The 26,697-nt window shown below is 54.9% G+C and overlaps 1 protein-coding gene across 4 annotated transcripts; it reads right to left on the minus strand.

Moving 5' to 3' along the window:
* On the minus strand, positions 1 to 26,660 carry NACC1 (nucleus accumbens associated 1). Of its 4 annotated transcripts, XM_050770436.1 has the most exons (7): positions 26,570 to 26,659; positions 25,386 to 25,524; positions 5,619 to 6,572; positions 5,367 to 5,540; positions 3,812 to 3,917; positions 3,613 to 3,710; positions 1 to 3,041 (listed from the first exon to the last, which is right to left on the minus strand). In XM_050770436.1, the coding sequence occupies exons 3-7, from the start codon at positions 6,562 to 6,564 to the stop codon at positions 2,782 to 2,784; spliced, it is 1,584 nt and encodes a 527-aa protein (XP_050626393.1). In that variant the 5' UTR covers positions 6,565 to 6,572; positions 25,386 to 25,524; positions 26,570 to 26,659; the 3' UTR covers positions 1 to 2,781. The 4 variants fall into 4 exon arrangements, with proteins under 4 accessions (XP_050626393.1, XP_050626396.1, XP_050626394.1 ...); XM_050770439.1 differs by lacking the exon at positions 25,386 to 25,524 and having other exon boundaries at positions 26,570 to 26,660; XM_050770437.1 differs by lacking the exons at positions 25,386 to 25,524; positions 26,570 to 26,659 and adding an exon at positions 11,711 to 13,478.
* Positions 26,661 to 26,697: the final 37 nt, after the last annotated feature.

The raw sequence follows: 26,697 nt of genomic DNA on the forward strand, positions 1-26,697 counted from the left end.
TTACAAAGGCGTTTAGTTTATTCTCATCAGTATCACTGATATTCTCATGGTTCACATTTGCCAACGCCGCTCCTCTCCTTACAGTAGTTAAATGTGCAATCTCACTTGGGGGCCCAGGGAGGGATGGGGGCTCGGCCCAGGGTGGGGAGGGCGTTGGCACTTCACGTGGACAGGGTGGGCAGCCTGTCCTACGTGAAAGAGGTGTGGGTGAGTGGGCGGCCAGGGAAGGGGAGTTGGCAGGGGAGGGCCCCACAGTCTTTTTTCTCTGGTGGTTGGTGATTCTCCATTCAGACTCCTTCCTGGCTGCCCAGGGTGGGGGAACCATGCAGCTCAGGGCAGGACAGGGGAGGAAGAGAAGGAAAAAGCAGCAGGCCGCCCGGGGGGAGGGGTGGAGGGTGAATGGCAGGGCAAGGGGGGCACAGGGGTGGCTCCTGGGGTAAGGCACAACCCTGTCTTTGGCTCTCCTGGTGAGGAGTTTCCTCCCCTGCACCCCCTGCCCCACCCTTCTTCCCCCCCATCCCCCAGACCCACACACAGTCCCGGGAGCCAGGGGGCACCTCCTGGGGTCCCTGAAACAAGTGGGCTCTGCCACCCAAGCCAGTGCCACAGGGGCTCGAAGAGGGACACCCAAGGAAAAGGCAGAGAGGGGCAGGCAGGGGCCTACCCAGGACAAGGGGGTGGGGGAGAGAAGACCCCAGGCCCAGAAGCTGCCCCCCCACCCCAACTAAGGCCTGGAAGTGGGGGAGCTTCCTTTCGGGGGTCTGGCTGGAGCCCCGGTCTGCCCCTCGGCCTCCGTCAGGCCCAGCTGCTTGCCAAGTGACCAGGGCATTGTGCTTTGGGGTAAACGCTGGGGTAGGGTGGCAGGCCAGGAGGCAGGGGGAGAGGAGGGGCGACTAAGGTGCTTGTGCTTTAGCTGGGGGTGTCAACATCCCCCACTCAGACCGGCTGGGGGCTAAGGTGCCAGGCCCCAGCCAGGAAGACAGTGCCAAGACCCCAGCCAGACCCTGGCACTCATGACTGACCCCCGCAACAAGCAGATGTTAAAAGGGACCCCCAGTAGGCCGGTGGGGCTGCTGGTCCCATCAGGGGGATGGTCTCCGAATCAGATTCCAAGGGTCCAGTCGGGGCTGGCCCCCACTCCATCTCCTGAAATCCCCCTGCCCCTGGAGAGACCCCTGGGAGCAGTGGGTAGGCAGGGGTTGGGGAGGCAGAGGAGAGGCAGAGGAGAGGCAGGGAGGACGAGGGCCAGAAACACAAACAAGGATGTGGATGGTGAAATGACACCCCGCGTAGGGGGATGGGGAGTTTAAAAAAAAAAAAAAAACTCTCTGCCTTCACATGAAAATCTAAAACAACAACAAAAAACCACCCACTCTGGGTGAGAACAAAAAGAGAGGAATGGTAAAAGAGAAAATTCTGCAAACAACTGCTAACAATGGAAGTGGACCCGGCCCGGCCCGGCCCGGCCCGGCCCTGCCCTGCCCTGCCCTGCCCAGCCCAGCCCAGCCACCAGGAGCTGGGCGCAGCCAACCAGCCAAGGCCTGGGACGCCCTTAAACTATAGCCCTGTTGGGGAAGGTGGACAGGGGAGGGGGAACCCGGCGGGACCCACAGGAGCCTAGGCAGCAGCTGGGACTGGAGTCCTACCATGGAAACACACACCCACACCCCAGACACACACACACACACACATTCAGGCTGCCCCCAAGTCCCCCGACACCATCCTGCCTTCCACGGTACTCCCCACCCCTGGGGACCAAGGAGGACAACAGACACAGCCCCATTGGTTTGAAAAATAAAAGGAATCTTATACTTCAATATTTCATTCGCTAAAAAAATGTTTTAAAAATTATGTACAGGGGGTGGGGGCCAGGAGCCCTGCCGTGGGGTGGGGTGGGGGTGGGGAGATGGAGGGAGGGGCAGCAGCCCCCCAGTCTGCTCCCCTGGGTTCCAACCCAGGTCCTACTGCCTCTCGTATCTTCATTTGTTTGAAAGCAAAACTTTTGCACACACACACACGCACACGCTCTGCCAGCCCTGGAAACCTCTCATTCTATCCTCCGAGACCCTTGATCTGCCCCCAAGAGACCCCCCCTCCTTTAGGACCTGCCTCTCTGAGGCCCCAGAGGACCAATGGGGGCAACAGAGGCGGAAAAGAGGAGAAAGGGCACCGGGCACACCACTGCCGGCCACCTTAGGTCGGTTGTGCAATTTCTCGGAGCCTCAATTTCCCCAGCTGTAAAATGGGTAGTCCCCATGGCCTCGCCTACCCCAGCCCCCAGGCGCAGGGACAGACGAGGGTGACAGGAAGGCGCTTTTGGAGACGTGGAAGCACTGGGAGGTGGTGGGAGGGGTCCTGAGAACCCCTGGGGCCCCCTCAAGTCCCAAGGGGCTGCAGTGAGGGGCGGAGGCTGAAGGCTCCGCGAGGTGGCCCAGGGCCTGGGGAGGGGGCCTTCCCGAGACCCCCAGGCCAGCCCCCTCCCCTGGCGGGCCTGGTGAGTGTGGAGATGACGGCTAGGGGTTAGGTTGGGGAGCCAGAACTCCCCCACTGCACGAGTGTGTGTTAAAGAAGGCAACACGGACCCCACGCCACCTGCCCTGCAGTCCTCTCCCGGCCCAGCTCTTGGTGGGGGAAGGGGGTGGGACAGGAGGGGCAGAGGGCCGGGAACATGCAGCACCCACCGCGGGTCCTGGGGAGGGACAGACAGTAGCTCATGACCAAGATGGCGGGTGTGTGTGTGTTGGGAGGGGGAGTGTGAGGCCCCGCAGGAGGCCGGGCGGGTTACTGCAGGGCCTCGGCTGAGGGACCCGCCTCTCCCTCGTGGCTGGCGGTCTCGAAGCCATGCTCCACACCCATCATGTCCGGCTCGATCTTGCCCGTTTCACTGATGAAGGTGGTGTAGGCGTCATCCTCAGCCTTGAGCACCTTGACCTTGGGCATCCAGCTCTTGCGCACGACGCGGCGGGCATTGGTGCACATGTCGGCCGCGATGGCATTCATCTCGCTCTCCTTGAAGTTGGGGGCAAAGTTCTGGCAGTAGTCTGTGGGGCAGGGTGGGTGCGGCCTTGGCACGGGGGCCAGGTGACTCCCACAAGGCCTACTCACCAGCCCCCCCGCCAGCGTCTGCGACTCCCCTTCAAAGGGAAGACGAGTGAGGCCACGTAGCCAGGACACCACACCATGTGCACCCAGCCCTACACCGGACTGAGTTCAGCCATGTATGGGGATGTGTGGGTTTTGATGGGATGGCCCCGTGTTCTTGAAAAATTTGGATCATTTGCCAGAATTTAGTAACTGGGAGAGGCCACCCGAAAATCTAGATGCCCCCATGAGGAGTGGCTAGCACTGTCTGGCTGCCTCATCCCTCCCAGACTGCCCTGAGTTCGAGACCCTCCTGCCTGACACAGGCTCCCTGGCTTCCCTTCGGCACCCGCATCCCTCAACCACGAATAAATCTCTAAACAATCACAGCCGGTTTCCCAGAAAGGCTAGACTGAGTCCCAGAATGCTTCTCAACACCAAACTCTAGCCCCCTCTGAGAGCCAAGGCTGAGAGAAAACGTCAACCTGCATGCCCGGGGCCCACGCCCTGTCCAGCTGGGCCGACACTCACACTTGACGGCATGGAGCACGCGGCTGTCCAGGGGCTTTCGGCGGGGATCGTTGGTAGAAGAGCGGATGCCGGTGCCACAGCTGTTGGCCAGTGTGTTCCTGGGGGCAGGGGACATGGAGGGAGTCAGCGCTCAAGTTGGTGGTGGTGGGGACATGGGGCAACCCCACCCCGCTCCCTGCGGCTCTGGCAAGGGCCTTACCGGTCAAAGAAGGAGGCCAGGAGCCGCCGCAGGAGAACCTTGTGCCGTGTGCCTGCGCTGACGTGGCAGTTCATCAGCTGCGCCCTTGTGATGTATACGTTGGTGCCTGGTGAGGGGAAGCCAGAGGATGGCCTGGGGTGCCCCCAAACCGCCACAGCCCCCATGATGCCAGGCCTCATCTCAGAACACCCCATGCCCTCCCTGGCTCTGGGTCCCAAAAACTCACCTAGGGACCTTCTCCCCTACACCTCTACCCACCAAGGGCTCCTTGGGACTCAGGGGAGGCTCCTTGGGACTCCCTCCACCTCATCAGTGCTCAGGAAAGGACAGAAAGGGTGGCTTCACCATCCTCAGGGCGCCTGCCGTGTGGCCAGTCGTGCCGCAAGCCTGTGTGAGGTGGGCACGCTGGCTATCACCAGCTAGAGATGAGCCCAAGCTCGGCAGGACCAACAGGGAGTGGAGGCTCACAGCCAGGAACTCTGACCCAAGGGCCAAACACAGTCGTCGTCTTTTTTTTTTTTTGAGACAGTCTCGCTCTGTCGCCCAGGCTGGAGTGCAGTAGCACGATCTTGGCTCACTGCAAGCTCCGCCTCCCGGGTTCACGCCATTCTCCTGCCTCAGCCTCCCCAGTAGCTGGGACTACAGGCACCCGCCACCACGCCCGGCTAATCGTTTGTATTTTTAGTAGAGACGGGGTTTCATCCCGTTAATCAGGATGGTCTCGATCTCCTGACCTTGTGATCCGCCCGCCTCGGCCTCGCAAAGTGCTGAACCACTACGCCCGGCCTCTCTTTTTTTTAAGAGATGAAGTCTCACTCTGTCGCCCAGGCTGGAGTGCAGCGGCCACCATAGCTCACTGCAGCCTTGACCTCCTGGGCTCAAGGGATCCTCCCACCTCAGCCTCCTGAGTAGCTGGGACTACAGGCATTCGCCCCCCTGCCTGCCCAAATTCTTTTTTTTTTTTTTTTTTGAGATGGAGTCTCGCTCTGTCGCCCGGGCTGAAGTGCAGTGGCCGGATCTCGGCTCACTGCAAGCTCCGCCTCCCGGGTTTACGCCATTCTCCTGCCTCAGCCTCCCGAGCAGATGGGACTACAGGCACCCGCCACCTCGCCCGGCTAGTTTTTTGTATTTTTAGTAGAGACGGGGTTTCACCGTGTTAGCCAGGATGGTCTCGATCTCCTGACCTCGCGATCCGCCCGTCTCGGCCTCCCAAAGTGCTGGGATTACAGGCTTGAGCCACCGCGCCCGGCTCCAAATTCTTAACCTAGGTAAATAACTGACCTTCACAGGAGCCCAGGAGTAGCTTTTCTACCCATGTGGCCAAACAATAATTGCCCATGCTCACCCCGACCCCTTAAGTCAGAAACCTAGAGGCCAGGCCTTGCTGTATCAGCACCTCCATCTCACCAACGCCCCCACCCTGAGGGTGGCTGTTACCAACACTACAGCACAGATAGGAAAACTGAGGTGCTGGGGGCTCCTAACTAGCTGCCCAGCCCAGGCCAGCTGGCTCCAAAGTTGTGGAGGGGAGAGATCTGGGGCAAGGCCAGCCCACCTGTCACCAGCTCCAGCTTCTCAGAGGGGTCGCCCTCGTCGTAGAGCTTGGGGTGGCAGCGGTTCCCAATCTGGTTGATAAGCTCAGCCGGGAGAGACGCCAGGTCTTGCCGAACCCGGATACGATTCCGGGACTCGGGGGCCACCTGCTCCGGGAGGGCCTCCACTTTCTCGGCTGCAGGGAGAGAGTAGAGCACGAGTGGCAGGAGAGGCAGGGGTTGCTAGCGGGCTGGGGGGCAGGGCAGCATCTCACCTGTCTGGCCGACGTTCATCATGCTGTACATGGTGTACATGTTGCAGATCTGCCGGTACTGCTCATCCATGCCCTCCTCGCCGCCGTCCTCCTCCTCGTCCTCCTCATTGTGGTAGGAGCCAGGGCTGTCGCTGGTGTAGGCGCTCGAGGTGCCCGGGCTGGTCCGCTCCGACGTGCTGGGCCCACTCACTACGCCCCCTGCTGCCGCCACCCCACCGGCCGGCTGCCCTGCTCCCGTGGCCACGGCGGGCTGGGCTGCTGCCACCACCGGAGCCTGTTGGGGTGGCGGGGGCTGGTGAGGCCGGTTGGCAGCCAGGTCCGGCGTGGAGAACTTGGCCATTTTGCGGCTGCCGTTGCTGCTGCCCCCGGCCTCCTTCTGGCCACTGTCCCACAGCCGCTTGGCCACGGGCATGCACTGCACAGAGTCCGACTCCTGCTGCTCTGTCTTCACCCGTGACACGAGGGGCAGTGGGGTGCTACAGGCTGGCCAGCCCGACGTCTGTGCCACGGGGCTCTGGGGCTCCGACGACGGGGCCTCCTCTGCGTGCAGGCCCTGGGAGTCGCAGCTTGGAGAGCTCACCTTGAGGAAGAACTCGGTGCCCTTCTCCATGATCTCCTGGATCTGCAGGAAGCCAGCCGTGTACATGAGCAGGAACTGGTCACCCACGTTCATGCTCAGCCGGCCCGTGTAGCAGAAGCTGAGGATCTGCTGGAAAGACTGGGGTTGCACGGCCGCCGGCAGCTCCACCACGGCGCTGCGGCTGTTGTTGAACAGGTCCCGGAAGTAGGAGCTGCTGGCAGCCAGCACGGCCCGGTGGGCCTTGAAGGCATGGCCCTTGACCACCACCGACACGTCACAGTACAGGCCCTGTAGCCGCTGCTCATTGAGGCACTCCAGGATGCTGTTGCCAAAGTTCGGGATCTCCATCTGCAGTGTCTGGGCCATGGCGGCGGCTGCACGGGGGCAGGGAGGAATGGAGAGACAGAGACGGAGGAAAAGGGTCAGGCGGCAAATGTGGGTGCTGGTCTAGCCCTGGCCCCAAAGACCTCCCCTGCTGGAGGGACATCCACACGATGGAATCTGCCATGGTGCTAAATCGCACAGAGCCCTCTACCCTATCTGTCCTGGTACACTCACTTTTACAATATGTGGTCAAATCTGCTAACCTAGTTGCAGACCAGGGTGGCCACGCACTGTCCCTTGCAAAGAGGAGGGGGCAAACGCATACTTATTCCGTATGTACTTAAAGAGTAATTGAATATGCTTAAGTGCTTGGAAGAGTAGCTAGGACACAGTGTGCTACCTCTGAGTGCCAGCTATTGCTAGCACCAGGTACATATATGGTATCTCTGCAGTGCACTGGCATGGAAGTGCCAGTAAGGTAGGGTCATCTGACTGTGCACCAGAGTCTGCAGTGCTGGGCACATGCCCCTCAATCACTGTTTGTTGAATGACTAAATGATCACTCAAGAAATTACATGAGGTCGGGCGTGGTGGCTCACTCAAGTAATCCCAGCATTCTGGGAGGCTGAGGCAGGCAGATCACTTGAGGCCAGGAGTTCGAGACCAGCTTGGCCAACATGGCAAAACCCTGTCTACCAAAAATACAAAAATTAGCCAGGTGAGGTGGCGTGGGCCTGTAGTCCCAGCTACTAGGGAGGCTGAGGCCAGAGAATTGCTTGAACCCAAGAGATAGACGTTGCAGTGAGCCGAGATCATGGCACTGTACTCCAGCCTGGGAGACAGAATAAGACTGTCTCAAAAAAAAAAAAAAAAAAAAAAAAAAAAAGGAAAAATAAATTATACGAGGCTGGGTGCAGTAGTGGCTCATGCCTGTAATTTCAGCACTTTGGGATGGCGAGGCATGTGGATCACTTGAGCCTAGGAGACTGAGACCAGCCTGGGCAACATGGCGAAACCCTGCCTCTTACAAAAAATACAAAAATTAGCCCGGCGTTGTGGAGCACACCTGTGGTCCCAGCTACTAAGGAGGGTGTGCAGGGGTGGATCTGTTGAGCCCAGGAGGTCAAGGCTGCAGTGAACTGTGATTGCGCCACTACACTCCAGCCTGGGCGACAGAGACACTGTCTCAAAAAAAATAAAATAAATAAAGAACTTACATGAAAACATCTCTAGTCATCAGGGAAATTACAAGAAAACATCACTAGTCACCAGGGAAATGCAAATCCTAACCACAATGAGACACCATCTCACACCCACTAGGCTGGCTAGAATCAAAAAAGTTGGCGAGGATGAGAAATCCGGAACCCTCTTCCACTGCTTGTGGGAATGTCAAATGGCACAGCCACCATGGAGAACAGTCTGATGGTTCCTCAAACGGTTAAAGAAAGTTACCATATGACCCAGCAATTCCACTCCTGGAATTCATGCCCAGGAAAAACAAAAACATTTGCCCGCATTGAAAACCTGTACACAAACGTTCACAGCAGCATTATTCACAATAGCCCAAAGGTGGAAACGATCCAAACGTCCATCTGCGGATGGATGGGCCAACAAAATGTGGTCAGTCCATACAATGGGATATTATTCAGCTATAAAAAGGAAGGAAATTCTGACACACGCTACAACATGGATGTCCCTGGAAAACATTATTCCAAGTGAAAGAGGCCAAACAAAAGGACCACAGATTGTATGATCCATTTATAGGAAATGTCCAGGACAGGCAAATCCATGCAGACAGGAGGCAGATTAGTGGTTGCCAGGGGCTGGGAGGCAGGGAGAATGGGGGTGTGGTGAGGGAAAGCAAAGGTGTGTGGGGTTTTTTTTATTTTTATTTTTTGAGATGGAGTCTCACTCTGTTGCCCAGGCTGCAGTGCAGTGCTGCGATCGTGGCTCACTGCAACCTCTGCCTCCCAGGTTCAAGTGATTCATCCTGCCTCAGCCTCCCTGAGTAGCTGGGCTTATAGGTGCGCACCACCACACCGGCTAATTTTTGTATTTTTAGTAGAGATGGGGTTTCACCATGTTGGCCAGACTGGTCTCGAACTCCTGACCTCAGGTGATCCACCTGCCTCAGCCTCCCAAAGTGCTGGGATGACAGGCATGAGCCATCACGCCCGGCTGGGGTTTATTCTTGACGTAATGAAAAATCTTCTAAAACTGACTGTGGTGATGGTTGCATAACTCTGTGAATATACTAAGACCATTAACTGTACACTTTAAATGGGCATGGTGTGAGCATCTCAATAAAGCTGTTAAAAAAAGAAAGGAGGAAACTGTGAGACTGATTTCCTTTGGGCAGAAGTGGGGAGGAGACTTGCAAAGTACACTTTCAGGTCTTTTGAATTTTAAACCTGGTGAACGAAATGCCTATTTGCAGAAGTAAATAATATTTAAAAAGAAATAAAACTGTGAAATCATGCCATACATATTTAATTCAAGCAAATTGGCTCAAAAGTGCTCGAGGGCAGGGAGGGAGGAAGAAATGGGAATTTTTTTTTTTTTTTTTTAAAGAGACAGGGTCTCATTCTGCCATCCAGTCTAGAGTGTTGTGGCAAGATGATAGCTTACTACAGGTCTTGAACTCTTTGGCTCAGGGGATCCTCCTGCCTCAACTTCCTGAGTAGCTGAGACTATAGGTGTACACCACCACGCCTAGCTAAGTTTTAAACTTTCTGTAGAGACAGGGTCTTTCTATGTTGCCCAGGTTGGTCAAGAACTCCTGGCCTCAAGCGATCCCCCACCTTGGCCTCCAGAAATGGGAACTGATGCTGCTCAGAGAGCCCACCCCCCACACTGAACAGCTAGGGGAGGTGGCGGAGGTGGGGGTCTCAATGTGTGAACTTCTGCATCGGACCCTGTACTGCCTCTTCCAGGAGGAAGAACTGGCTGTGTGGGACGTGAGAAGGCTGTCCTTTGATGACACTCTGGGGCAGTCATCAAAGGAAGGTGTGGCTTTCTACCTGACCCCACTGGTAAAAGTGAGAATTCTTTTTTTTTTTTTTTTTTTTTTGAGATGGAGTCCTGCTCTGTCACCCAGGCTGGAGTGCAGTGGCACGATCGCAGCTCAATGCAAGCTCCGCTTCCCAGGTTCACGCCATTCTCCTACCTCAGCCTCCCGAGTAGCTGGGACTACAAGAGCCCGCCACCACATCTGGCTAATTTTATGTATTTTTAGTAGAGACAGGGTTTCACCATGTTGGTCAGGATGATCTCGATCTCCTGACCACAGGTGACCCACCTGCCTCGGCCTTCCAAAGTGCTGGGATTACAGGCATGAGCCACCGCGCCTGGCCTTTTTTTTTTTAAAATTGAGATGGAGTCTCACTCTGTCGCCCAGGCTGGAGTGCTGGGATTCCAGGCGTGAGCTATCACGCCCAGCCTCCTCTGTAATTCTATAGGGTCTCTAGAGTCCTAACTGGGCAGAGTGTGAGTGAGAAGTCTTCCCTAAGACAGACCTTTCCAGAGAGACTCCAGCTGGCCAGTGGGAGAAAGTAACAAGTACATGCAAAGGCCCTGGCGCAGGAATGCACACCTTCCCTCCCTCCCAGTTAGCTCTCAAGCACCTTCCATGTTTCATTAGCAACTCCACTCAGATCTGCCTCCCTGGGCTGGGCACTGAGAATACAGTGGCCACTCTGCTCTGATCTGGTAACACCTGTTCAGTCTGAAAGGGCTGCTGTGAGGAATAGAAGTGGCAAGTGTTCAAAGGCTCAGAGTTGCAACCTAAGTTGAGTCCTGGCTCCGGCACCAACCTGCTCCTCCGACCAGGAGCTCCAAATCTCTGCTTTCTCCATTTGGAAATCGAGGCTGAGGAGGCCAACTGATTCTACAAACTCAGCCTACACTTATTGTTACTGAATGATCATTCAAGAAGTTACACGGGGCCGGGCGTGGTGGCTCAAGCCTGTAATCCCAGCACTTTGGGAGGCCGAGGCGGGCGGATCACAAGGTCAGGAGATCGAGACCACAGTGAAACCCCGTCTCTACTAAAAATACAAAAAATTAGCCGGGCGCGGTGGCGGGCGCCTGTAGTCCCAGCTACTCAGGAGGCTGAGGCAGGAGAATGGCGGGAACCTGGGAGGCAGAGCTTGCAGTGAGCCGAGATCGCGCCACTGCACTCCAGCCTGGGCAACAGCGTGAGACTCCGTCTCAAAAAAAAAAAAAAAGAAGTTACACGGAAACGTCACTAGTCATCAGGGAAATGTGAATCCTAACCACAGTGAGATACCATCTCACTCACTGAGCTGCTACCCTGGCAGGCCACAGGCAAGATGCGGGCCCTGCCCCCTTGCAACACCCAGGCGAATGGAGGAACCAACTCACAACTTCTATGAACTGCCTGAATCCTCTTAGCAAGACTTCAGGGCTGGTTTCATACTCTCCTTGCAAAGCTGGAAAAACTGAGGTCATGTGGAAATTAAGGACTGTCCTGAGGTCATCTAAAAATTCATCCACCAGGTTCAAAATTCAAAAGATATGTCCTGAAGGGTGGGATGGCTCAAGCCTGTAATCCCAGCACTTTTTTTTTTTTTTTTGAGACAGAGTCTTGCTCTGTCGCCCAGGCTGGAGTGCAATAGCGCCATCTCAGCTCACTGCAACCTCTGCCTCCTGTGTTCAAGTGATTCTCAGCCTCCCGAGGAGCCGGGCCTATAGGCGTGTGCCACCACTTCTGGCTAGTTTTTGCACTTTTAGTAGAGATGTGGTTTCACTATATAGGTCAGGCTAGTATTGAACTACTGACCTCAAATGATCCTCCCGCCTTGGCCTCCCAAAGTGCTAAGATTACAGGCATGAGCCATCACACCTGGCCAATCCCAGCACTTTGGGAGGCCGAGTCAGGCGGATCACCTGAGGTCGGGAGTTCAAGATCAGTCTGGCAAACATGGTGAAACCCATCTTTATTAAAAATACAAAAATTAGCTGGGCATGGTGGCAGGTGCCTGTAAACCCAGCTACTCGGGAGGCTGAGGCAGGAGAATCACTTGAACCTGGGAGGGTGGAGGTTGTGAGCCAAGATTGTGCTATTGCACTCTAGCCTAGGTAACAGAGTCAGACTATGTCTCAAAACAAAAACCAACAAAAAAACCCAAGAGATGTCCTAAGGTATCGGCTACCCCCTACAACTTACATGCCAGAAAGTGGTAAGGCCAAGATTCAAACCAGGGTCTGTCTAGGCACTACAGCCTGTGACTTCCCTTGCTTGTATCCTCCTTCCTCTTCCCCTCCTCAAAATCACTGCCACCATCCTACAAAAACACAAACAAAACAAAACAAAACAAAATCCCAAAACATCCTTAGGACAAACAGAGGGTGGAGGCTGGATCTAGGAATCCCAGTTACAAGGCAGCAAAAATCTCCTCCTAGGAACTCAAACTCAGAGCTGAATGGGCCAGGAGCTGGCCCCTCTGTATGAAGACGCAGGAGAAACAAGCACCGTGTTGGGGGGCAAAGGACAGAGCCCAGAGAGCCTACTTCTGGGGTCCTGGCAGCCCTGAACCACCTCCCTAGGCAGCCAAATTAAAGCCACCCCTGGTACTGGGGCCCAAATGACAAGGACCAAGATGGTCAAGGGAAGAGGCTGGCACCCCAGTTCCTAGAGGGGTGCTCCAAGCTCATTCCCCAGGGAGGAGGACAAAGACAGGACAGGTGTGCAGTGCAGCCAAAACCCCCCACCTCCCTGTGCCCCAGTTTGTTCATCTGTAAAATGGGCTGTTCATCCAACCCATCCTGATGAACCAGATCCTCCTTTGTGGGAGGTGCTGGGGATACAGTCCTAAAAGGACCAGCTGTGCTTATGTGGAGCTGTCTAGTGAGGAGACACAGGGGATGATTTAATTACAGTTGGGGTGGGTATGTCAACTGAGCAGATGGCCTTGGTGGTAGGGACCATTAAAGGTTGAGCAACAGCCAGGACAGAGATAACACTCCTGGGCAGGAAGGTATCGGGTGTGGTCCAGGGACCCAAAGAAAGCTGGTGTAGCTGGAGGGCGATGCAGCAGGGACAGGACTGCCAGGAAGGGTATGGGACAAATGGGGTCCTGGCCTAGGGAGTGTGGACATCTTTGAAAGTGAGTCCCAGGGTCAGGGCAGCATTTTAAGAGTTGTATGTACAGGCCAGGCACGGTGGCTCACGCCTGTAATCCCAGCACATTGGGAGGCCAAGGCAGATGGATCACCTGAGGTCAGGAGGTCAAGACCAGCTTGGCCAAGTTGGTGAAACCCCGTCTCTACTAAAAATACAAAAATTAGCTGGGTGTGGTGTGCACATCTGTAGTTCCAGCTACTTGGGACGCTGAGGCACGAGAATCACTTGAACCTGGGAGATGAAGGTTGCAGTGAGCCAAGATCAAGCCACTGCACTCTAGCCTGGGCAACAGAGCGAGACTCCATCTCAAAAAAAAAGAAAAGAAAAGAAAAAAAGAGTTGTATGTAGAGTTAAACCCTCCAAGGGGACTGTCAGCTCAATGAAGGCAGACATTCTGGCTGGTTTTATTCAACATTAGTTCTTTAGAATGAAATAGATGCTCAGTTAAATATTTGTAAATGTGTTAAAGAACAGTACAGAGAGGCTGGGCACGGTGGCTCACGCCTGTAATCATAGCACTCTGGGAGGCAGAAGCAGGAGGATCCCTTGAAGCCAGGGGTTCAAGACCAGCCTGGGCAACATAGCGAGACCTCTACCTCGACAAAAAATTTAAAAATTAGTGGGGCTTGGTGGCTTGCACCTGTAGTCCCAGCTACTTGGGAGGCTCAGGTGGGAGGATCACTTGAGCCAAAAACTTAGAGGCTGCAGAGAGTGATGACTTTGCCACTATATTTCAGCCTGGGTTACACAGCGAGACCCTGTCTCTAAAAACAAAAGCAAAAACAAAAAACCGCATCCCCCGACCCCACTACCCCGCCAAAACCAACCAACCAACCAACCAACCAACCAACCAAAAAAACAGTGCAGAACAGGCAAAGGACTACTTCAAGGTGACCTTACCAAGCGCCCGGCACCGGCCACAGGTAATTTTTTTTTTTTTTTTTTAAAGACAGGGTCTCACTATGTTGTACAGGCTGGTCTCGAACTCTCCCCTTTGGCAATGGAGACTGAAAGGTTTTGGGGATAACAGGAGGCAACAGAGATGTGGGGGGTTGGGAAGGTGGCCCAGGTCCCCTCCTGAGAATGAGAGCCAACCTGATGCTCAGACTGGGGTCCCCCATACCTTGTGAACCCCAGCTTCAGAGCCCAACATCCCAGCACCCAGGGCTTTGGAGCCTTTGATTAGCAATTGGTCCAAACAGCTCAGCCAATTAGCACACGGGAACCCTCCCTCCCTCCATGCTGCTGGGGACGAGCGGAGTGGTGCGACGGGTCTGTGAGCCACAGTGACCTGAATGCTGTTCCGTCTGGTTCCCCAGTAGCCCCTGCACAGAGTGGACGGGGTGAGCTGCAGTGTGGGCCAGAGCAGACTCATCTCTGGGAACCCCTCCATCCGTCTGTGATTGGCCCAATCCTGCCCAATGGACTCAGGAGAAAAACTACGTGGGCCCCTGCAAGAAGCCCTCACCCACGCCAGCCCCAGGAATGGAGCTAGCATGACTGGACTCTCAGAGGAAACGGGTCTCTCACTGGCAGGTCCCTGACAGGGTCACCTGCTGGCTGAAGCAGGGGTGGGATGGAGTCGAGGATTGAGGCCTCTAAACCACCTAATGGTTCTAGTCCCCACCAAATCCCCACCTAGGTCAGGCTCAAACACACTGCCCGGTCCCCCTCTACTGTGGCGAGGCCTTTGCCCAAGCTGTGCACCCTGCCCGGAATACCTTCTTCCTCCACCCTCAGCTACTCACTTCTCCAGGCTAGAGAAGATGTCGCTCTCCTGCCCCACCCCAGCCACAGCGCCTTAAGCTTACCTCTGAGGAAACTAAGTCCCCCTGGACTATAAACTCCCCAGGGGCAGAAAGCCCTATCAGAATCATCTCTCCTTAAAATTCAGCATGTCAGCACCCCTGAGGGTGTGGGGGACAAGGGCAGGAGGCCACAGGGCAGCTGGGACCTTCCTGGCCAGGACAGTACCTAGTCCTGGCCCTGCATGTGAACAGATCTTCTGGTGAGACCCAAGGGCACAGCACACGGTTTCCATGACTTCCCAACAATTACTCAATAAATATTTGCCAGGTCCCTGCCTGGGCAGGCCACAATGGTGGCAAGTAGCCCTGCCTCTGGAGCTCACAGTCTGGCAGGAGACAGGGCCATTCATCCTTGGTCACACAGATCAATGTGCTGCACACCGGTGTGACTGACCTTGCCCAGAAGCGGTGACACTGGAGCTGAGATCTAGGGAGGGCACTAGTGGATGGGGAGTAAGGCCCTTCCAGAAAGGGTTTTCACCTCCAGGGGACTGGGCTCAGTCTCAGGGCTCTGCTATGGACGGAGTATGTCCCTCCAAATTCACAGATTGAAATCCTAAGCCCCAGTGTGCCTGTATCTGGAGATAAGACCTTTGGGAGCTAATTCAGGTTAACTGAGGTCATAAGGGTGTATTAAGAAGGCAGCTGTCTGTATGCCACGAAGACAGCCCTCACCAGAACCTAACCACACTGGCACTCTCATCTCAGACTGAAAGTCCCCAGCACTCTGAAATGTAAATGTCTGTTGTTTAAGTCACCCAGTCTATGATATTTTGTTGTGTGGCAGCTTGAGCTAAGACAGGCCTGAAGCGCCATCTATTCACTGATGCCTCCCCCACTGGAGTCTTTGGCCCGGACTTCCCTGTGAACGCCAGACTTGCACACACCCCAGACGCCTCCACTCAACACTTTCAGGACCCGGCTCCAGTCCTTCCCAAAACCTGTGAATGCCGTAGCTTCACCAGCTATGGCCGTCCTCGCTCAGATCCTTGGATTCATCTTCAACTCCTTTAAAACCACTTTGCACTACCTTGGCCCCAAGTGACACTGCTTGGGCCCCTACAATGCTTTATTGGGGCCCCTGGCAGTCTGCCCTGCTTGCTCTCGGACCTACTAGAATGGGAATGGGACAGCCATAGCTCTTCATACTCTCCCCGGGTCACATAAAGCCCTTTCTCTACTCATTTTTTTTTTTTTTGGAGACAGGGCCTTGCTCTGTCACCCAGGCTGGAGTACACTGGCACCATCATAGCTCACTTCAACCTCAAACTCCTGAGCTCAAGCAATCCTCCCACCTCAGTTTCCCAAATAGCTGGGACCACAGAAGCTACATCCAGCTAATTTTTTTTCTTTCTTTCTTTTTTTTTTTTTGAGGCAGAGACTCACTCTGTCGCCTAGGCTGGAGTGCACTGGTGGGATCTCAGCTCACTGCAAGAATTGTTCAAGCGATTCTCCTGTCTCAGTCTCCTGAGTAGCTGGGATTGAAGGTAACCACCACCATGCCCAGCTCATTTTTGTATTTTTTAGTAGAGCTGGGGTTTCACCACGTTGGCCAGGCTGGTCTCGAACTCCTGACCCCAAGTGATCCACTCCCCCCACCAACAAAGTGCTGGGATTACAGGTGTGAGCCACGGCGCCCGACCCATCCAGTTAATTTAAAAAGTATATATTTTTTGGTAGAGATGTGATCTCACTCTATTGCTTGGGCTGGTCTCCAACTCCCAGCCTCGAGTGGTCCTTCTGCCATAGCCTCACAAAACACTGCGATTATAGGCATGAGCCACTGCGCCTGACCGACAAAGCCCTTCCCCGCACCGACTCCTAAGCTTGATTCTCCCTGCTTGCCTTATCCTTCTTGGGCGTTCCTATGATTTAGCAAGCTGGGTATTTTTCTTTTTCTAAAAAAAAGTATTTTATTTGTGCATTTTTTAGTAATAGAGATGAGGTCTCCCTAATATTGCCCAGGCTGGTCTCAAACTCTTGGGCTCAAGCGATCCTCCTGCCTCGGTCTCCCAAAGTGCTGGGATTACAGATGCGAGCCACTGCCCCCGCCAAACTGGGCATTTTTTGGGGCTTCAGCTTCATGTCAGTTTCCCTGGGGCAGGGAGTTTGCCTGTGTAGACCCCTGTTGTGTCCTCTACCCCTAGGACCTGACCAGGTACACAGTGGGTGCTCACAGTCCTTTATGGAAAGAACAAACAAAGAATTACTTCCATTCCTCCTAATCTAACTCCCTTTTTTTGTTCCACATTAACGTGGCTCAAACAGGAATAGGGCTCAGAAACATGATCTGTGGCTGGGCAGACAGACGACCTCCTATGACAGTTGCCAAGGTGGGTAGTCAGCAGTCAGGGGCCTACTGAGGCCTCAGTGTTACCTGACGAATTGCTCACACTGCCGGTGGATCCTGCCATCTGCGGGAAGGGCGCTGGCAGGATGATTCCTGGGAGTAGTAACTGCCAGCTCTTAGGGAAGAGAGCCGCGGAATTCCCCAGCCAGCAGGGGCCTGTGAGAGACTGTCAAAGGCACAGTCCTTTCCTGATGTCTTTCCAGGGAAGCTGTGACATGGCCGTCGACAGATGCTATGGTCTGAATGTTTGCATCTCCCCAAAATTCACACACTGAAGCCTATCTCCAATGTAGTGGTATTAAGAAGTGGGGCTGGCTGGGCGCAGTGACTCACACCTGTAACCCCAGCACTTTAGGAGGCCAAGGAGGGCGGATCACGAGGTCAGGAGACGGAGACCATCCTGACTAACACGGTGAAACCCCATCTCTACTAAAAATACAAAAAATCAGCCGGGCATGGTGGCACGTGCCTGTAATCCCAGCTACTCGGGAGGCTGAGGCAGGAGAATCGCTTGAACTCGGGAGGCAAAGGTTGCAGTGAGCCGAGATCACGCCTATGCACTCCAGCCTGGCAACAGAGCAAGAAGACTCCGTCTAAAAAAAAAAAAAAAAAAAAAAAGTTAGGCCTTTCAGCCAGGTATGGTGGTTCATGCCTGTAATCCCAACACTTTGGGAGGCCGAGGTGGGCGGATCACCCGAGGTCAGGAGTTCAAGATCGAGACTAGCCTGGCCAGTATGGTGAAACCCCATCTCTACTAAAAATACAAAAATTAGCTGGGTGCAGTGGTGCACGCCTGAAATCCCAGCTATTCGGGAGGCGGAGGCAGAGTAATTGCTTGAACCTAGGAGTTGGAAGTTGCGGCAAGCCAAGATCACGCCATTGCACTCTAGTCTGGGCAACACAGCAAGACTCCATCTCAAAATAAAAAAGAAGTTGTTGATCAAAAATTTAAAATGAAAAAAAAAAAAAAAAATGGGGCCTTTGGGAAGTGATTCTTAGGAACTGTGCCCGTATAAAAGAGGGGGAGCTTGTTTGTCCTTGCCACCCTATGCAGATAGCTAAAAGGTGCTAACTATGAGAGATGGGCCCTCACTAGACAGGGAATCTGCTGGCACTGTGATATGGGACTTCCCACCCTCTACAACTATGAGCAGCTCATCTCTGTTGTTTATCCATGGCCCAGTCTGTTTTGTTTTTTTGAGACAGGGTCTTCCTCTGTCACCCAGGCTGAAGTGTAGTGGTGCAATCTTGGATCACTATATCCTCAAACTCCTGGGCTCAAGTTATCCTCTCACCTCAGCCTCCTGGGTAGCTGGGACTAGGGATGCGTGCCACCACACCTGGCTAATTAAAAAAATTTTGTGTAAAGATGAGAGACCTGTGTTCTCAGGATCTCCTGAGGGCTGTGTCACAAGCGAAAAACAAATTGAAATTAATTTTTTTTGTAAAGATGAGGTCTCACTATGTTGCCCCGGCTGGTCTCGAACTCCTGGGCTCAAGCAATCCTCCCATCTCAGCCTCCTAAATGCTGAGGTTAGAGGCATGAGCAATGTGCGTGGATTCCAGTCTAAGGTATTTTATTACAGCAGCCCAGATGGGCTAAGACCTACAAGACCTACAAGCCAGTTAAGGGAGACCAGCAACTCCAAGTGTAACAAGGAACAAAGGCCCCAGAGAGCCCCGCAGTGCTTCATGCAGCTCAGCAGGATGCGGCTAGATCCTGGCAGCTGCTCAGGTTGCCTGCCTGACCCAGAACCATGCAGACCCTTCTGTAGGGGCTGAATGTGAAGGCAGTCCAGGAAAACGGTTAGTGAGAACAAAGTGTTCAGTGGGGGGCGGTGACTCACACCTGTAATCCCAGAACTTTGGGAGTCTGAGGCAGGAAGATGCTTGAAGCCAGGAGTTTGAGACCAGCCTGAGCAACATAGCAAGACCTCATTTTGCATCAGTATTTTCTTTTTTGTTGAGACAGTCTTTCTCTGTCACCCAGGCTGGAGTGCAGTGGCGTGATCTCGGCTCACTGCAACCTCCACCTCCTGGGTTCAAGCAATTCTCATGTCTCCGCCTCCCAAGTAGCTGGGATTACAGGCACACACCACTGCGCCTGGCTGATTTTTGTATTTTTAGTAGAAACGGGGTTTCTCCATCTTGGCCAGGCTGGTATCAAACTCCTGGCCTCAAGTGATCCGCCCACCTCAGCCTCCCAATGTGCTGGGATTACAGCTGTGAGCCACTACACCTGGCCTGTATTTTTTTTTCTTATACATGCATAGATTTGTTTTTTTTTCCTGAAAGACTGTCATTAAATCCATGGTGGCAATAGGATTAGTAACAGTGTCCCCAACTCAAGCCTCACTGTGTGCCCATACCTGGCCAGGGCTCAGACAGGCTTATTTCACTCACTCTTCTTTTTTTTTTTTTTTTTTTTTTGAGACGGAGTCTCGCTCTGTCACCCAGGCTGGAGTGCAGTGACCGGATCTCAGCTCACTGCAAGCTCCGCCTCCCGGGTTCACGCCATTCTCCTGCCTCAGCCTCCCGAGTAGCTGGGACTACAGGCGCCTGCCACCTCGCCCGGCTAAGTTTTTGTATTTTTAGTAGAGACGGGGTTTCACTGTGTTAGCCAGGATGGTCTCGATCTCCTGACCTCGTGATCCACCCGTCTCGGCCTCCCAAAGTGCTGGGATTACAGGCTTGAGCCACCGTGCCCGGCCTCACTCACTCTTCTTTACAGTTTCTGAGGAAGAAATGAGACTGCCTGCCATTTCATGGATGGGAACGAGGCCCAGAGAGGTGAAGCCAGAGGCAGGGACCATGTAGCTGATGAATGGCAGGCACAGGTTAATGCCCAGGCCATCTGGCTCCCGAATCAGGCAAAGCTGTGAGGCAGCTGTGACTAGACCCATTTCACAGGTGGGAAAACTGGTGTTCAGAGAAGCAAGGCAGAGACCACACGGGAGCCCCGGACAGGCCGAGGCCAGAGCTGGGGCTCTTTACCTGAGCTACTGGATGTGTCCTCTCCAGAAACAGGGTCTTCTGCCTGTCTGAGGACCCCACCTCAGGGTCTGGGATGCCCTCTCTCTAATCCCCAAGGAAGGCCTTCTTCGTTCTTCTTTTCCCAATCCTCCCATCTGCAGCTATTCTCTAGCCCTTCCTCCCTTCAACCACCATCTCCGGGAATGAGCAGTCTCCGCGTGCTGCCTCTCCCTCCTCCCTCCTCCCACTCGCTCCTCCTCGCAGCCCTCGGCAATCTGGCCTCCCTTTGCAGGCAGCAGATCCAGCTCCTTGGAGAGCCTGGCAGAAGCTCTGCCTCCGTCCTCATGGAGCTCACAGCCTGCCCGCTCCCTCCCCACCAACTCTAACCATAAGCCCACCCTTTGGAGTTACATCCCACTCCCTGTGTGCAATCAGATCATACCCAAAAGACAGGGCAGCGGCAACCAAGGGTGGAGGGAACAACAGTAAGTGCAAAGGCCCTGAGGTGACCCTGGTGCCACTAACACAAAGGAAGCTGGTGGGGCTGAAGGGATGGGGATCATCCAGGGAGAGGGGCCTGCTGGGCTGTGCTAGGAAACCACGCAGGGCCTAAGATTTTGAATCCTACTATTGTACTAGGCTCAAATCCCTTATAGAGCTTGTCACTCAGAATTACCCTCAATAGTGCCAGCCCCCCATATCAGTCTCCCATCTAGAAAATGGGCTGACAGCAGCAACCACCTCACAAGGCTATTTCAAGGATTAAACAACCAAAGAACACAGGCCGATCGGCACTCGCCCCGTAGTCAGTGCTCATGAATGCCAGCTGCTGTGAGTTGAATCCTCTGGCCCATGCTGGGCCGCAAACTCCCTGGGAGTAGAAGACATCTTATGCCTCTCACCATCTCCCAGACCTTGCACATTTCACGGGATTAACAGGCAGTGCTCGCTGGGGTTTTCCCCAGGGCCTTCACAGCACTGTCCAATCACACCCCAGATGCCACCCTCTCCCGTAAACCTCACGATAACTAGACAGTGGAGATTCTCCACCTGGCCACTGCATTTGCGTCAATCATTCTTTGTGGTGGGGGCTGCCCACCACCCACTGTCTGATGTTGAACCACATCCCTGGCCTATAGACTCGCGAGATGCCAGCAGCACCCCCACCCCGGCAGGGACAACCAAAAATGTCCCCAGACACTCCCCAAGTGTCCCCGGAGGAGGTAGGACTGCCCCCGTTTGCGAATCACAGCAGTGTAGATGTGCCCACTTGCCACTCCTACCAGAGGAGGACACTGAGGCTCAGAAGTCAAGACCTTTGCCGAGAGTCTCATGGCTGAGACGGGTGGTATTAAGTGTGAAATTTCACTCTCCACTAGACCATGTCTGCTCACCCTTACCTACCCTCTCCCTTTGCTAGATTTAGAAAACACCAACTGGGCACAAAGCCCTCAGAGAAAACGCACAGGTCTCTAAGAACTGAGACCTTCGCCAAGCAGGCAGCACATGAGAAGCCTGGAAGGACATTACCACAACCACACACAGATCACAACCTCAGACACGTGACCTCTGCCGGCTCAGCTGGTCCTCACCCCACCTAACGTGCAAGCAGGCCCAGTCCCACCCCCCCCGCCCCCCCCCCCGTCCCACCTCATGCGGCCCAGAGGGTTCTCTAGGGGAAGGCATTAGCGGCCAAGGGGACTGAGGGGCAAATGCAGAGACAAGGAACATGAAAGTAGCTGGAAGGCAGCACAGGGGTGGTAGCCAGACCACTATGCAGCTTGTGTGAAGGAAGGACTCTGGTGCCTCAATTGCCTTGTGTGTCAAATGATGACAACAGGCAGGACCTGCTAGTCATGGGCTTAAATGAGTTCGAGTGCGTAAAAGTGCTGAGAGCAATCTGGGAGGAGAAACGAGGGGCATGGAGGACCTGAGAGAGGACGCAGAGTGTCATGAACACTGACTCATGTTTTCCAGCCCTGGTGGCTCACCACCATCCCAAAAGCAACGTGCCCCACTAAGTCTGATGGGATCCCTCTCTCCACACAGGCTCTGGCAATGACACTGATGAAATCTAGGGTCAGACAATGTTGGGTCAACCTCCATCTATCTCCAAATCCCCGGGCCTCCAGGCAGACTCCTTCGATAGATCCTGTAAGGCTGACCAAAACTCACATCTCCTCAAAGCCCAGCTCAAGAACCTGCTGGGGCTCCCTGTTGCCCAGCCAGGAGGTCAGATTTTTTAATTACCCTGGATGCAGGCCAAGGGGTTCTGAACTTCCATCTGGGGGTAATGGGCAGATCCAGGAGACCCAGAGACAGAGTTTCTCTTTCTTGTGAATGGCACTAAAAGTCTGTCTCCACAGTAGGGTCATCCCCCCAACTCCTTCCCTCACGAAGACAAAATGTTTACAGCACTCAGGAGACTGGTACATGCTCAAAAAAGGCTGTCCATGTGTTGTCCCCTGAGGCTAGAACACTGACCCCTCCCTTGCACCCCAGCACCACCCACCCCTTAGCTAATTTTATTATTCAGATCTTAGCTCTCCCGGAATACTTCTGGCCACCCATCAAAACCTCTCCATCCCCTCACGGCTCACGATGACTCCACATTGCTACACCATCTCTGTAAACACAGAGGTATGTGAAATTCTCATGATCCTTTGCTTGTGGAAGTTTGGTTGCTTGAGAGCTAGTTGCTCCGGATCTGTTACTCCGGGATGCTTCCCCAGGCCCCAGCGGGGAGTCGGCAACCAGCAGTGAAATGAAACTGTCTCAATGGGCTGCCTACTTGTTGCACTTGCCCCCACAGAGTCTGTGCATGCTAAGTTCTCACTGAAAAGCAGTTATTACTGGTGCCTTCTCCTCCAGCTCCAAGCACAAACCGGAGCTGCCCGAGGCGCTGCCTGTCCTCCACTCATCAGGGCCAATTCCCAACCGTCTCAGTTGAGTGACTGGATGGCACCCCCATCCCCCTATCCCTGGTATCCAACCCAGCTTAGGTCCAGGAGGACCCAGTCTGTGCTGAAGCAGACCTGCAGCGATCCTAGCCCAACCAGGCAGGGAGGATGGTTCGGTCTCTTTTGCGGGGCTGCTGGCCCAGTTCCTATTCCTCCTAGAACCAAGTGGCTAGCCAGACAGGGAAGAAGGGCAGGGCCCAGGTTGGAGGGTGTCCTGGGAACTATAGGGAGACTGGGGAGAATGAGGGTGACAAACCCATCATTAAACCCAGAAGAACTGGCTGACACCACTTGACCCAGCAGTTTGTGGCTCCTGCCTCAGGTGCTGAGGATCCCAAATCAAAGTCCCGAGGACACCCTGGTAACAGCCTTGCAATTAGCCCAGAAAGGAACAAAAGCTGCTGCCATCCGACTGGGGGCCAAAGTGGGGCAAAAACAGTCTAGGCAAGCAAAGTCAAGTCCAGCCCTGGTGGTGCCAGGCCTCCTCAGCTTCCCACGGCCAGCCCACAGCTCCATGACTCCTGACCTCTTGGCTCCCAGGAGGGAAATGGGGAAGAAGGGGTGACCAGGCCTCTGAGAAAGCCACCTCCACTGTTCCAGTCCCCGGGGACACCATGGAAACTCAGTCTGTCCCAAAGGGGATTGACTCATCCCTCGAGGTCGGCAGGAGGGAAGGCCTGGATGGAGGAGAATGCCCACCAGGGAATGCAGAATGAGGAGCTCCTTCAGTCACCCCCCTGGAAGACCACTTGAGTGACTATGGATTTGTGTTGAGGGCCAGACAATCCCAGTTCAGCCACTGTCTGCTCATGTGACCTGAAACAAGCTACACCACCCGAGCCTCAGCTTCCTTGTCTGGACCACAGAGAAGGCCTAAGTTGACCCGGTGGTGGTGAGCCATCAATGAGCTCATCCAACCAGCGAGCTCAGCACAGGGCCTGGCCCAGGACTAGTGTCCCAGAGGTAGATCCCTGGGCCAGGGTGTGAGTGCCTGATTTGATCCCCTTAACTTTTCTCTGTGCCCTGCCTTTACCCCATCGGGAGCCTCCAAACCACCATTAGCAGAGTTTTACATGCTCACTCCCTCTAATTCTTCATCCCTAGGGAGGTGGCACACAGAACTCAGGCTCAAGGAGTTGGTGCCTGGGAGGCCATGGTACTAATATATATGACGGTGGCTATGAGGTCCCATCCACTAGGCTTGAACCAACAGCTTCTGGCCACAAAAGGTAGAGAAAGAACGCAGGATCCTAAAATACCCAGGTAATGTCTGCTGGGCTGCCTCCCTGTAGATATATAAGGTGGGGGTGGGCGAGGGCCACCTTGCGATAAACAAGATGCCTAAGCTAGGTGTTCCAGACTGTCTCCAGCTGCCCACACAAACACCCACTGGCCAGCGCCTTTGAACAGTTGGCAGAAGCTTGCTCAAGGGGTAGGGTCAGGACTCTAGAGGCTTCTGGGATGAGGTGTGGGAATGAGGGAACCCCTTAGATGTGACTCTGAACTAACACTTCGAGTTGGGGTCGATGGGGGGCGCATCTCAGTATATACCTGCTGGTCACACTAGCTTTTCCTGACCTGCCCCCACATCCCCCCAGCCTAGCCCAAAGGCTCTGCTCCCCCGACTCGCAAAGCTCCTACAGCAGTCCCTCGCCTTACCTAATCGCCCCCAGATCTAGCCTCCCCCTCCCCACATCTGAGTCCTGACCTCATGTGACCCCCGGAAAACATCTCTGGGATCTCCTATCCGCCCCCACCCGAACTAACTCCGCCCACACCCACCGTGCCCCACTTCCTGGGCTTCTCCTCAGCCGCCCCCAGGCCTGTAACTTGACCCACCCACCTCCTCCAGCGCCCAGGCGGTACCTGCAGGCCCGGCCCCTCCCCGCCCCCCTCCGGCCGCGCCGCTCTCCTCTCCTCCCCCACTCGGCCTGGCCAGAGCCCGACTCCTCCTCCCCCTCCCCCTCCGGCATCCACGGGCGCCTCCTCACTTTTCCGCTTCGGACCCTCTAACTTCCCTGGATCCCCGGTACCTGCCCCGGCCCGACCTGGCCCCCTCCCTCGCTGGGAGCTGGGGGAGCGGTCCAGGTACGATCCTGCCGCCCCCAAGCCCCGAGGTTCGGGCTGGACGCTCAAGTCTGCCCGCGGTAGCCGGGCCTGCACACACACGCCTGCCCGGGCACAGTGCAGGCTGCGGGCCCGGCTCCTCCTCAGTCCGAGAAAGCACCCAGGCCCTCCCCACTCAGCCCTCGGGCCGCCCCGGCTGGAGAAGGCCGGAACCGGGCCTGAGGCGGGCCGCCTCACCTGCGCCGTGGCCGCGCTCCGGGGGCTCCCGGCGGGCTCCGCAGCGGCGGCTGGGGCCGGGCCTGGGCCCGGGGCGCGCCCCCCTGCGCCGGGGCCTCGGCCTCCGCCTCCGCGGCCTCCGCGGCCTCCGCCTCAGCAGCAGCGGCAGCCGCGGCGGCCATTCATTGTGGGCCAGGCCGCCCCAGCCGAGCGCCGAGCGAGCGCAAGCCGCGCCGCCGCCGCAGCCAGGCCAGGGAGGAGCGGCACCGGCCCCGCCCGCGCACCGCCCTCAGGCCCCGCCCTCCAGGCGAGGCCAGCCGAGCTCCGAGCGCGCCCCATCTAACCGGCTCCGTCTCCTCTCTATGCCCCTGGGAGGATCCTCGCCGGTACGTCGGCTCAGCTCGGTGGTTCGAATCCCGACCCCGCCACCTTCTAGTCCCGCGACCTTGGGCAAGTCGCTCTACCTTTCCGAACTTTAGTTTCCTGTAAAACAAAAACAATAATGACTGCTGTTTATTGTAGCAGGCACCGTGTTAGGTTCTTTATGGGAATTAGCTCGTTTAAACTACACAGTAACATTTTTTAGTGGGAACTATTACACACTAGAGAAAATAAAGGCGGCTGGGCGCGGTGGCTCACGCCTGTACTCCCAGCACTTTGGGAGACCGAGGTGGGTGGATCGCCTGAGGTCAGGAGTTCAAAACCAGCCTGGCCAATATGGCGAAACCCTGTCTCTACTAAAAATACAAAAATTAGCCGGGCGTGATGGCAAGCGCTAGTAATCCCAGTCACTCGGGAGACTGAGGCAGGAGAATCGCTTGCACCCGGGAGGCGGTGGTTGCAGTGAGCCGAGATCATGCCACTGCATGATCCAGGGCGAGACTCCGTCTCAAAAAAAAAAAAAAAAGAAAAGAAAGAAAGAAAAGGAGGCACAGAGAAAGCTGGTCAAGATCATCACACAGCAAGGAAGTGATGGCGGGTGCCAGGATTTAAACGCAGGCTCAAAAGCGACAATAACAGCTAAGACTTTTATGATGCTTACCGGATGCTAGGTTCTGTTAGCATTTTACGTGCACTAACTCGTTTACTTCTCACTACAACCCACTAACAAATGGTAAAAAGTTCTGCCCTTTTGCAAAAGCGGTAACTTAAGTTCAGAGTTAACAACAAGTCGCAGGGCGAGCTAAGACTGGAACCCAGGTACCCGGGAACCACTTCGCTGTCCTGCCTTCGTACACTGGTTAGAACTTTACCGAGCGCTTACAAGGTCAGAGTGGCTCTTTACACACTTTCCAGGAATCTGTCATTTAATCTTTGTTCTATCTGAGAAACCACGATTCTTATTTAATAGATAAGAAAACTGAAGGCCCTAGAGTAACCGGCCCAGAGCATGTGGTGGGACTGAGATTCAAACCCAGTAAATCCAACTCCAGAGCCTGAGTTATCCCTGCAGAGTGCTCTGAAATAATGTGTGTATAGCACCCAGAACACAGAAGAGGACCAATAGCTGTTGGGTTTCTCCGCTTACCGCCCCTTTTCTGAGCCACAACTTCCTCATCTGTGAAATGGGACTAGTGACGTGTCCTCTCCCAGGGGATCCACTGTGATTAAAACCCCCGGAACAGCATGATCAGCGCGCTTCCTTTATGGCATTCA

This window comes from Macaca thibetana, chromosome 19, assembly GCF_024542745.1.
Source record: "Macaca thibetana thibetana isolate TM-01 chromosome 19, ASM2454274v1, whole genome shotgun sequence".
NCBI lineage: Eukaryota > Metazoa > Chordata > Mammalia > Primates > Cercopithecidae > Macaca > Macaca thibetana.